General features: G+C 43.5%; 1 protein-coding gene across 4 annotated transcripts in view; it reads right to left on the bottom strand.

The window, feature by feature from the left end:
- SCAI (suppressor of cancer cell invasion) overlaps nucleotides 1-8,862 on the bottom strand; it is a 78,464-nt gene extending 69,602 nt beyond the window's left edge. For 3 of the 4 annotated variants that reach the window (XR_004971152.1, XM_036329677.1, XM_036329679.1), the window contains exons 1-2: nucleotides 8,632-8,862; nucleotides 7,899-7,948 (exon numbers count right to left, since the gene is read on the bottom strand). Coding sequence is in view for 3 of the 4 variants with exons in the window: in XM_036329677.1 (XP_036185570.1) it covers nucleotides 7,899-7,948; nucleotides 8,632-8,847 (266 nt within the window). In the remaining variant the exon portion in view is untranslated. The remainder of the gene's footprint in view (nucleotides 1-7,898; nucleotides 7,949-8,631) is intronic. The other variant, XM_036329680.1, reaches the window with a different exon arrangement.
- Between the last annotated feature and the right edge of the window lie 4,271 nt (nucleotides 8,863-13,133).

The following is a 13,133-nucleotide window of genomic DNA, read 5'->3' as shown; positions in this document are numbered from 1 at the left end:
AATGGAATACCAATTCAGTTATCTTCTGCTGTATAACTTAGTAGCTTAAAATAACAAGCTCTTGTGAACCTGCGATCTGGGTAGGGCTTGGCAGGGGCAGTTCCCTGCTCAACATGGGCCCCCACTGGGGCAGCATCCTGGGGACCTGGAGGATTAAGATCCACTTGGAGGGTGCTCACTTGCACAGCTGACGCTGGATGTCAGCTCAGCTGGGGCGGAGGGCCAGGTGCTTCACATTCTCGTTCCCACAGGCCTCTCTCTTGAGCCCCTCACAGCTCTGCCTGGTAGCAAGTGTGCCAAGAGAGGAAGGTGGGAGTGCATGGCATTTCTGTGACCTAGCTCCAAAAGTCACATAGTGTCGCTTAAGCCATGCCCTGTTGGTGGCAACAGTTACAAAGGCCTGTGGTGAAGAGATGAACACAGACCTCACCACTAAATGGGAGAGTGTCAAGGTCACATTGTAAGGACAGCATGTGGAATGAAAGATGCTGTTGCAGACATCTTTGGGAAATACAATCTATCACACCAATGGAATGGTTCTGTGGCAAAATACATCAATGTTAACTTTTTGTCAATGGTGTTTATTGGTTTGTATTAAGTAGACATTTCCTGCAAAAGCAACAGGTAAAGAGATTGGAAAACAATAACTTGGAGTTCCTCCTCCCTTGTGATTAAAATAAAGCCAATAGGCTACAAGGAATTGTCTCTGGGGCCAAAAGATAGAGAAAAAGAGAGGAAAAGACAGGTACTTTCCAGAATAGAAGAGCGATAAAATACAGAAAGGGAGCAATCTCTCACTAAAAAGTAAACATTTTTGAGTTGGAAGAAACTTTTTATATCAGCCTATTGCCTTTATTCTAACAAACTGAGCTCTTCTCATTTACCTTTCAGTGAAGGTTAGGAAAACCTCTTATTTTTAGTAAACCTCTAAATTCTGGAATGCATAAATTTGTATTCACTCAATTCCCTATTGTTACTGGCAGAAAAAACCCTTAAAAGTGAAAAAGCATTGAACACCTTCAGGTTAACCAGGGAAGGAGAAAGCTGAGGCACCCACATCCTGTTTCAGGGAAGGGTTTATGGGCACAGACAACAGATTACATAATGGATGTTAGAATAAAGATGAATCAAACCCCTGGGGCAGGTAGGGATAAAAAGAAAGAAAGAAAAGGAGTGACTAGAAACCAGCCAAAGCTCTAGGGATTTCACCAGCAGGCCATGCTACATGCTCTTTAAACACGTTCTTGTACAAAGACTCCTAGTCCTTTTCCCACATATTAGAGCTAGAAATGACTCCAGCAATAGCGAATCCACTGGTTTCCAATGTTTTCAAGTATAAAAGTCTCTTTTTAAGAGCAAAAATTCTGTGGACATCCACATTTTAGATAAAATTCTTAGGAAACATTGAATACATGTCAGTTATTGGTAAACATGTGAGTAAACCATATTTGAAAAGGATGAGACAGGAAATTTTTCTTTTTTATTGAATTTATTGGGTTGACATGGGGTAAAAATATTATATAGGTTTCAGCTGTACAATTCTAACACATCCTCTGTGTACTGTATTGTGTGTTCACTTCCCCAAGTCAAGTCTTCTTCCATCACCATTTATCCCCCCTATAGTATGCCCCTTCCCCTCTGGTAATCACCACACTGTTGTCTGTGTGCATGAGGTAGGGTTTGTTTGGTTGTTTGTTTTTCTTAATCTCTTCACCTTTGAGGCAGGAATTTTTAAGGACTTCCTTTTCAGGTACGTTACAGGACCTCTGCTATGCCTATTGTTCAGCGGTTCTCAACCTATGGGTCGCGACCCCTTTGGCGGTCGAACAACCCTTTCACAGGGGTCGCCTAAGACCATCCTGCATATCAGATATTTACATTACGATTCATAACAGTAGCAACATTACAGTTATGAAGTAGCAACGAAAATAATTTTATGGTTGGGTCACAACATGACGAACTATATTTAAAGGGCCAGAAGGTTGAGAACCACTGCTAGAGTTAGACTCTAATCTCTTCCAACACAGATTCTATAATTCTCTTATAAATTATTAAAAACATCCTCCTTCTTTTTAATCTATATCTAAATGATTTAAAATTACCGAGAAAATACAGATGCGTATTCATATTTTACAAAAAAGAATCCTCTTACTTGTTGATTATAATTTTATTATCACCAGCCAGTAGTTACTTCAATAGATCAATGAATGACTTGCTTGTCTACTCTTAGAAAGGCTAATGGCAACTATTCTAAATCTAAAACCTTTGTTTTTGATAGTAGCTCTCTAAAAATCTGTATGTGGTCACTCCATAGGTTGCCAATTACCACAATCATTTAAAAGTTCTGACTGCTGCCCTAGCCAGTTTGGCTCAGTGGATAGAGTGTCGGCCGGCAGACTGAAAGGTCCCAGGTTCGATTCTAGTCAGGGGTACATGCTTGGGTTTCGGGCTCAATCCCCAGTAGAGGGCGTGCAGGAGGCAGCCAATCAATGATTCTCTCTCTCCCTCTTCCTTCCTCTCTGAAATCAATAAAATATATTTAAAAATAAAAATGCTGGCTGCCACTTTGCAGGCATTGGAGAACCATGTGTGAGCACCTTCAACATGGGCCCATCCAGGGAACTCCCAAGAAATTGCCAAACAGGCATATACTCTTTCCTGGCCCATGGAGTATGGGACAGAGGATGGAAGAAAGAAGCCCAGCCACAAAACAGAACACAGAGTGGTGTCTAACCTCAGAGGGAAATGTTTCCAAAACAGCTGCCAAGTTTGTGAAAACACAAACACCTCTCCCTTCGCTCGGCCTGCGGTGAAGATGGCCATTCCACGGCAGTCTGCACCCATGAAGAAAAGCCACAGCTGGCAATGCAGAAACTATGACAGGTTTAAGAGCACTCTGGGAAGGCAGGGGTGAAAGACTGGCCATAAAAAAGAGTAGGTTATATATTAGTCAGGTTCAACTGAGAAACAAGCAACAGGGTGTGTGTGTGTGTGTGTGTACACAAAATAAGGAATTGACTTACACAAGGATGGAGAATGAGAAGTGCCGAGACCTATAAGCTAGAGACCCACCAGAGCCAATGGTGGGGTTTCAGCCCGAGTCTGTGGCCTGGAAACCAGGAGGGCTCATGGTGTAAGTTCCAGTCTGACAGCAGGTGGGCTTGAGACCCAAGAAGAGCCAAGTTTCAGCTCAAACCCAAAGGCTTTAAAGATGGATGCCCCAACTCAAGCAGTCAGGCAGGAGGGGCTTAGTCTTTCTGTTCTTTTCAGGTCTTCAACTGATGGGATGAGGCCCACCCCCACTGGGGAGGGCAATCTGCTTTCCTCCGTCTACTGGCTGAAATATTAATCTCACCCAAAACACCCCCACAGACACATGCAAAATAATGTTTGACCAAATAAATGCCTGAGCATCCTGTGGCCCAGTCAAGCTGACACAAAATTAACCATCTTGGTTGACTGATTTGCCCATTCTTCCCAGACAGCAAAGAAGGGGTTGAAAGGAGTTTAAAACCTGGTGACAGGCACAGACTCCTCACTAGGCAACTACCTTTTGGCTCTTTCCTTAATAAGAGTGAACATGAGCAGGGGACTATCTTCTACCTGTGGGACAAAAGACCAGGGAGAAGGCAATGACTCTGAAGATAAAGAGCAAATAGTTCGAGATTTAGTTACTAGGACAGGCACACGTCACTGCCTGAAAGTAATTGTCCTTCCATGCCTTTAATACAAAGATAGCTGTTTCCCCAGCACACACACACACACACACCATGAGACACCTATCCAGGAGAAAAAGCTTACCCAGAGATTAAGCCCTTTGGGTATAATGGAGCCAGTGCTAGAAGAAAGGAGACTCTCAAAAAATAATAATAATAAATCACAGGCTCATATTACTCAGCCCTTGTGAAGCCAGAATTATAAGTCAAGTCTTTGGCCAGGGCTGTAGTCAGCTCCAAGTTGAATTAATGTAGGATCCCCTTCCAAGCTCACTCGTGTGGCTGCTGGCAGGCCTCACTTCCCTGCCATGTGGCCCTGCCCACAGGCTGTCCTGAGTGTCTTCACAAGGCCACTGGCTGCCCTCTCCCCAGGGCTGACTCCCACCAAGGCAGCTATAGCCTCCTCCCCTCCAGCCCCCCCGGCAAGCGATTCAGGGGGGGGGAGAGAGAGAGACAGAGAGAGAGAGAGAGAGAGAGAGAGAGAGAGAACGCGCACACCCAAGACAGAAGGCAAAGATCTGGGAAGTGAGACCTCCTCACTTCTGCTGTATGCTGTTCACTAGAAGTGAGTCGCTAAGTCCAGCCCACACTCAAGGGGAGGAGAATGAAGCTTCATCTTTTAAAGAAAGGAGAATAAAAAAAAAATTGTAAACAGATCTTTAAAACCACCACAGGGACTAAAAGAATTACTGAGGGGAAAAAGTAGCTGGATAAGCTATTAATTAAGATATCAATGGATGTTTTATTCTCACTGTATTCCCAAATCCCCAAGAAGATAGCCCTTGCCTCGGGGGAGGTTTGTGTTTGTTTTCTGAAAATGTTAACTTCTCGAGGAGGTTATGCTGAGGAAAGGATGGGAAGACCGTGCCTTTGAGGGCAGAAAAAATGGGGTGATTTATCTGGGAAGGAGGAGTCTTTGGGACCCAGAGAAAGAGGGGGTCTGTAACTCCACTTCCCAGCAGTGTTCTAGCACAATAGCAAGTCCTTGGAGGGAAACGGGTATACGAGATGCTTGCTTATCTCAAATTATTTTAGTTTTCCTTAACAGTATTATAGTTTGTGCTGTACTAGGAAGGTCCTCAAAAGATAACTCAGCCCTAACTTATATCTATCAAAAAGAAAGACTTAACAGCAACCATTCAAAAACAGAAATCACACTTTTGGCAATTGTTTTCCAAAATGTAACAGGATACATATTTTAATAATCAACAACTCTACACAACAGACCAACTCAAAGAGATACTTATGGCTACATTTGGCAATTAATTCATTTGAAGTGCTCACCAGGAATTCGTATCATTTGATATTGAGAATTTTTATGGCCACAGCATGCAATTGATAGTAACAACTGTAAAAAATTTCTGGCTACAGTCATTACATCCTTTCTCTATCATTAATTATTTTGTTCTTCAATGTATTTTTATTCATTTCAGAGAGGAAGGGAAGAGATAGATACATTAATGACGAGAGAGAATCATTGATCAGCTGCCTCCTGCATGCCCCACACTGGGGATCAAGCCTGCAACCACGGCATGTGCCCTGACGAGGTATCAAACCAGTGACCTCTTGGTTCATGGGTCAACACTCAACTACTGAGCCACACCGGCCTGGCTATTGTGTATTTTCTATATGCCAGGCACTGTACTAAGCATTTTACAACTCTGTAAGTGTTTGAACTATTATTATTTCTATTATACAGATAAGGGCTCAGAAAGGTTTAACTTGCATATGATTTCACAACTTGCATTCAAATTCAATCCTAACGATTATATCTAAGTGTATGTAAAGGCTATCAGGGGATCAACAAGATAGAGCAAAGGAAGGAAAAGGTGAGGGTGGGGAAAGTCTGCATGGAGGATGAGACATCTAGCTACGACTTAAAGGAGGGAGTTTGCCAAGAAACAAGGAGGAAGTATTACAGAAAATAAGAAAAAGTGTAAAAAAAAAATGCAGAGCAAAGAGGGAACATAAGTTCCAGAATGGCAAACAGAACATAGAGTTACATTAAGCAATTAATTCATCATCAAAGGTTCACCAGAAAATTGTCATTTAATACTAGACACTAGTAATAGTCTGTTACTGAGGCTTTCCATGGCCTGGTTTGGCTCAGTGGATAGAGCGTCGACCTGCGAACCGAAGGGTCCCGAGTTTGATTCTGGTCAAGGGCACATGCCCAGGTTGCGGGCTAGATCTCCAGTAGGGGGCATGCAAGAGGCAGCTGATCAATGATTCTCGCTCATCATTGATGTTTCTCTCTATCCCTCTCCCTTCCTCTCTGAAATCAATAAAAAATATATTGAAAAATAAAAAATAATAAACGGTGGCTGGAAAGATAGGCATAAGTGAAATCAAGGCAGTCTCTTTTTTTATGATTAGGCTACAGGTCTGAATTATCTTCAGTAAGCAATGTAAAACAGACAAATCTTAAGCATGAGAATTACAAGATCAACTTGTACAGTATGGAGAATAAATTAGACTCGAGGTAGGGAACGTAGGCTACTCCAGGGTCTGACAGTAGGGTAATAACAATTAAACAAGGGCTGTTGAAAACAAATATAATACAAGCCATATATGTAATTTTTAATTTTCCAGTAGTCATTTAGAAAAAATAAATTTAGTAACACTTTTATTTAATCCACTATATCTAAAATATTATTTCAGCATGGAATCAATATAAAAATTAGGAATGAGAAATTTTAGATTCTTTTTCTTTTTAATCCTCATCCGAGGATATTTTTCCATTGATTTTTTGAGAGAGTGGAAGAGAGAGGGTAAGACAGAAATATTGATGTGATAGAGACACATCGATTGGTTGCCTCCTGCACAAGCCCTGACCAGGGCCCCGGCCAGGGAGGAGCCTGCAACCTAGGTCTGTGCCCTTGACTGGAATCTAACCTGGGACCCTTCAGTCTGCAGACTGACGCTCTATCCACTGAGCAAAACTGGCTAGGGCTACATTCATTTTTTGTACTAACCTGAAATCTGCATGTACTTTATACTTAGAGCACACCTCATTTTGGACATTAAGTTTTCATTGGGAATATTTAACCTACATTTAAATCACATAAAATTTACAGATGGAGATGTAAATTCACAAACCCAAGTTACTTCAAACATACTGAAACATTTTCCAATGAGTCAAATTTAAATTAATTATCAACTGTATTAAAATTTCAGTTCCTGAGTCACGCCAGCCACACTGCACATGCTCAACGGCCATGTAGGCCTACCTTACTGAACAGTATAGGCCCAAAGGAGCGAGAAAGGAGCCGTGGCTGCTGGCACGTCCACAATCCGCACTTCACATGTGCCTACAGTTGAAGTTGTCTGTGTGCTGCCATCAGTAACTTACCAAGTATCAGCTATGGCAGCAGCCCTGCTGGCCACATCCTCACTACTACAGCATACGTTCTCTAGGCCAGTGCCTACACGTGTGAAAAAGGAGTGTTCTAGGGACTATACAGAATTGCTCCATAGAACCAGACATTCTGCGTGCACTAAGAAATGTTCCTGGAATGCACAGATGCTCTTCTTCATCACTCAAGGGGTAGGTAACTCACTTGTTTGCAGACTACACAAGCCCTTTTTTCGGTTTTCCGAGGGCTCAACTATGTATTCTTAGGCTCTGTGTACAATGAAAAGAGAAAAAGTAACAGGAAAGCCTATTTTCAAGATGACATTTATTAGAGGGATGATAGCATAACGGTTAAGAGCATAAGTTCTGGAGTCAGGCTGCCTAGATTCAAATCCTGGTTCTGTCACTTAGGAGATGTGTGATCTTGGGTAAATACTTGGCCTCTCTGTTCCTCAGTTCCCTCTTCTGCAAAAACAGTGAAGACTGTACATACTTCCTTGGGGTGCTTCAAGGGTTTTAGGAAATAACACATACAAAGCACATAGCATCTGGCAATAAACATTTGCTTTTAAACAGCTGGTGGAAAAGTTGCAATTATGGCTAAAGTAAAAAACCAGGATTTCTCAATTATCCATGTCTCTTTCCCATATAATCTTAGATTATCTCCCCCCCCCCTCCCAAAAAAAAGTCTTGCAGACAAGTCATCTTCATTAAGAAAAGAGCTAAATGAAAGACTTCACCTGCTGACAGTGGAGAAGTATGCAGTACGGCACAGGTGCAGTCAAGCAAAGGTGGAAACACGAAACAAAACAGGAAGGCATGTTTACCTTACCTGCTTTTCCGTTTTCGAGGTGGTTTCTCCACTGTGCCAGTCAGTCTGCGGACCAAACAGATCAGATGGTCACTACAGTCACACACACAGGGACACGTCGCCGGCGGACTCTGCTGGGCAAGAACTCCCGTCCCCCCTCCAGCACTGACGGCGCCTAAGCCCACACCTGACCTTCCAAACGCCTGTGCTGCTTCCCCCACAGAACAGGACCAAGCGGTGCTGGGGCTCACGGTTCCCCTAACGTCTGCTCGGTCCAAGCCCGCTCTGCCTCCGGATCTCACTCCATCCTCGGCTCTGATCTGTCACAGCCCAGCTCCCCAAAACCACCCAGCACCACCTACCTCCTCATTGTCTGCCTCGTCACCCCACAAGCCCCTCTGGTGCCCCGTTGGCCGTGCCCACCCCCTCGCGAGCCTGCACCCCCCTCTGTGCCCCGCCCCTCGGGGCCCCGCGCCCCCCGCATTCCTCGGCCCCTCCACGGGGCGTGCCCCCAGCCTTACCCCTCGGCGCCCCCTCCCGCCCATGCCCCTCCCGCCTCGAGGATGCGATCGCCGCCCAGTCAGCTTCCCAACCCCCAGGCAGCCTCCGAATGCCTCGAATCCCTCCAAACGAAACCCCCCGCCCCGCCTGTCTCTGCACCCCGAATGCTTCATGGCCCCAGGCTGCTGCCCCGGGGCCCGCTCCCGCCCCCAGCCCCAACCTCGACTTCCACCCAGTTCCCGCCCCACCTGGTGGCCAGGCGACTCCGCGGCTGCTGAGGCTGCCGGGCTCCTCTGACCATCCGGCTCCTGCTCCGCCGCGGGAGCAGCTGCGGCGGCCGCAGGGCTCGCTGGGGAAGCTGAGGCGGCGGAGGATGGAGTAGGCGGAGAGGCGGGAGGAGGGCCTCGCGCCTCGGCCAGACTGTCGCGGGGCCCGCCTCCTCTGCGCCTCTCCTCGGCTCCCATTGGCTAGAGCCGTAGCATGTCCGAAATCCTGGTGGTCGATTGGACGCTCGGGCCGTCACATCCCGCCACCTAGAGTTTGGTTGAGACTGCAGGTGGCGGCGGAGGTGCCTTAGAGACCACTAGCAGGGCAGGGGAGACTGAGCGCCACCGTGCGTCGGAAAGCGGAAACTGCACCTTCGGCCCCAGACACCTGCAGGCAAGTTCTGCTCACTGTGTGTCCTGCATCCCACACACCTGCTGGCGCCCCCCAACACTGCACCATGCCAGGACTCAAAGCCAAGCACTGCAATTTCCCAAATTCCTCTGGCCGATGCGACAGTGAGGCAACTCTCCAAAACGAGCTTCATTTTGAACTACCCTGTATACAGTGCCGGTCTCTACATCAGCGATTTTCAACCGGCGTGGAAAAGAGAATTTTTACAACATGCAATACCTGACTAGTCAGGGACACTGACCTCTTTTCCCTTAGATTGTCAAATTTAAAAAATGATAACAGCCAACACAATAGCCACCCAGTGTGAATGAATCAAAATTATACCTATTTTTTGTTAGAGCGACAAAAAATATACTTTTTGGTGTGCCGCTTAATTTTAGTAATTAGTGTGCCATGAGATGAAAAAGGTTGAAAATCACTGCTCTGTATCATGCTGAATGAAATCTTCTCACAGCTCCCAGATACCCTTCATAGAGGATCCAGCCAGAAAACATAAGCTACCATATAAAGCATGGTTTTTAGATGCTCAATCTTCAGCAGGAAAGATCACAAGCTTGGGCGTGGACTTCCAAGAGAGCAAGAGTTGTGTGCATTCTTTTTAATTGCCACGAAAGAGCAATGCTGCAAACAATTGATGCCATAACTAAAAGCAATGTGTTCCATTTTGAAAGGCCTAAATAGATCCCTCCGTGTATGCTAACCATCCTGTGATACCAAATGATTTTAAGTTCTACACCAGTTAATCAAAATAAAATTCACTGCACTTTTTGTTACTAACTAGCACATAAGCACAATGTCTCCTTTAACAAGGCCATCCTTGAAAATAAGACAGTTCATTTAACATATAAAATTCTTCTGTGAAGGTGGTAACCCCTACAGCCTCTCTAAATTCACTGTGTACCCTTTCTGTTTGGTAGATCCTTGGTATCTACCAATTGAAGCTGGGAGGAGGCATAAAACTTTCTCTTCAACTACTTCCATTTTACTAGAACACACTTTTATGCATCAATGAGATAGCCTGGATTAGTACGCACCAACAGGTTGAAAGCAAGTCTCTCACTGATCTTCACAAATGGCAAACAAGGGCACTACAGGTTTTCGCAAAACCAAATTTGTGGCTGCATTTATGCAGAAATGGCTTTTTACATTTGATGTTAAAAAATGACTTTCCTGCCCTAACCGGTTTGGCTCAGTGGATAGAGCGTCAGCCTGCGGACTGAGGGATCCTGGGTTCGATTCCGGTCAGGGGCATGTATGTACCTTGGTTGCGGGCATATCCCCAATGGGGAGTGTGCAGGAGGCAGCTGATGTTTCTCTCTTATCGATGTTTCTGACTCTCTATTCCTCTCCCCTCCTCTCTGTAAAAAGTCAATAAATTATTTTTTTAAAAATGACCTTCCTTCTATGAAATGATAGTAAACTGCGTCATGACCAAGTTCTAGTAATGTCTGCTTTTGTGCTTTTACTATATAAGAAATGCACATCCCATTCCAGTCCACATTCATACTTCCTCTTTTAAGCCTTTCCTAATTACTGCATCGTACAGCAAACATTTCCTTCTCCAAATTTGTTGTACTAACGTAAGATTTACTATGTCAGCAATTACATATTGCCTTGGGTTATTCTTACTTAGCAACGACATTGATTTTGGGCAAATGGTGTATCAGTACATACTCAATAAATAGTAGCTTTGGGCCAAGGACTGGGAGCTTTATGAGTGCTATTTTTAATCCTGTTATCAAACCTGTATGGTATTCTCTCATTTTAGACACAGAATTTCAAGATTCGGAAAATCCAACTTGCTCAGGGTCACATAGCTATAACCAATCTACTTAAAATTGCTGTTAAGGGGGCTTAAGATGTACTCTGGTATACCCTACAGGAGTTACCCATCCTCCTTAAGCCTGATTCTTCATCCAAAGGAAAAAAAGTAATATAGTCATAGAGCCATAGTAAGGGCACCACAAAATAGAGCACCACAGCATTTAGCTAAGTGTGCTCAATGCAGGTTAGCTGCCTCGCATGGCCAGGATTTTTATCTAGATTTGATCACAAACACTATACTCTTCCCACTATTCCATAAGGCCTCCATGCAGTCTTTTCTGTCCTATTCCCAATTACACATCAAAGCAGACTGCTTAGAACAGTGGGTGCCAAGGGATTAAGTGGAATATACTTATGCAATAAGTATTTTTGTTGACAAAAAAATCTTCATAAATTTCATCCATTTTTGAGTCAAGAAAATATCTGAATGACCTACGACAGCATAAGCATGCTCTCATGGGGGGTAAGAAAGACAAATATTCATCATCTGATTGACAAGGAAAGAGAAAACTAGTAAGAGGGAACTAAGGAACCAACCTTCCCCAAGCATCGACTGTGTTTGGCATAATACTTAGGGGACTTTCCAAATGCTTCTTTTTGGTGTTTTATTACTGTCTATTTTCTAAGCATGACCGCACACTGTAAATATACAATTGAAAGTTGTGACAACTCATGAAGCATGGTTCTGGCCACCAGACCCAGGGCATAACAGTGGATAATGCCTTTAAAGAATGGAACACTTAGCTCAGAGTCAAATATGGAACAAGAAAGTTTCACTTCTGTTTACTAGTCAAGCAACTAAGTGGAGGAATAAGCATTTTTAATTTAAATTGTGTTATATAAAATGCTAACTTATTGGGACATACTACAAACTATGCATTAGATAAAATTTTTTGACAAACTTCCTATAATATTTTTATTAATTTACACTGAGAGAATATAGCACTCTTCATCCAAAGAACTGAAGGTGCTTTACAAACATTAGCAGTTAAAAAACAATTACATTTAAAAATCTGGATTCTTGCTGTTAAATCTCAACTCCAGGTACACAATTTTCTGGAGGCTGATGAAAAGCAACTCTACTTCTCACAATAAAAGAGGCTCAGAAAGAGTTCAGATTTGCTTTCACAATACAGGCATTTTCCAAAACCTGCTGGGCTTACAAAGCAAAAACACACAAATCTTATGCAATGAACAATATTTCAAACCTTATTTCAAAAGCAAAACCCAGGATTTAAGACGTCAAAATCTTCCAAAAGTTCTAGACATCCAGATGGAGTAGGAGCTGATGCAGGTTGCATATCAGGTATGCTCTTGATCCGGGCTTTTTAGGATCACACCCAAAGTAACACATGTACAGTGGTGAGATATTTCAGGAAAAAGCATCAGCCTATAAAAAGCTAGCCAAGAGAATATCAGGTAAGTAAGGAAAGGGAGTGATTGGCAACTAAAAGTAGACAGTTCTCACTAGAGTCTAGGACAATTTATTAGAAACCAAGTATATCATAGGCAAATAAAAATAGTGATTATCCCCAATAATACAATATAAGGGATTTTACATTCAGCCTAGATACAGGGAGTAACAGATCTTTCTGCCTACAAACCTATGACCTGCAAGTATCTTCCACCATATGATTACTCTATTATATAGTACGTAGCCCTTATTTCGTAGATAAATCCAAATACTCCTTTTAGGCTTACAAAACTCAATACATTGACTCTCTCTTCCCTTTACATGTCTAATAGTAAAAACTTTTTTTTTTCATGCAAAAAGCCATAATTCAGTTGAAGAGGGGGAAAAAATCAGGCAGAACAGAGATGGCAGTTAAGAAATGGACAAAATATTATTGGCACATGCCCAACTAGTGACAGACAAATGCAGAATACCACGACTTAGGAATGTCACATTACAGGGATAACTAAAACTACATCAATCTAAGCTGGGGAGTGTCAAATGGGAAGGGAGGGCTCAGGGTTACTGGTTTCACTGGTACAATTTAAAAGCAGAGGGGAGCAAGCACAGAAATACAATTTATGGTAACAGGAGCCCTTGCAGGTGTGGCTCAGCATTCGAATGTTGGCCCATGCACCACAAGGGTCGCAGGTTCAATTCCTGGTCAAGGGCACATACCTGGGTTGCAGGTATGTTCCCCGTATGTGAGAGGCAACCAACCAATGTCTCGCTGTCTCTCGCATAGGTGTTTTTCTCTCTCTCTCCCTCCCTCCTTTCCACTGTCTCTAAAAAAAG

This window comes from Myotis myotis, unplaced genomic scaffold (genome assembly GCF_014108235.1).
Source record: "Myotis myotis isolate mMyoMyo1 unplaced genomic scaffold, mMyoMyo1.p scaffold_m19_p_12, whole genome shotgun sequence".
Taxonomy (NCBI): Eukaryota; Metazoa; Chordata; class Mammalia; order Chiroptera; family Vespertilionidae; genus Myotis; species Myotis myotis.
This window is presented reverse-complemented; position numbering and strand designations above follow the sequence as displayed.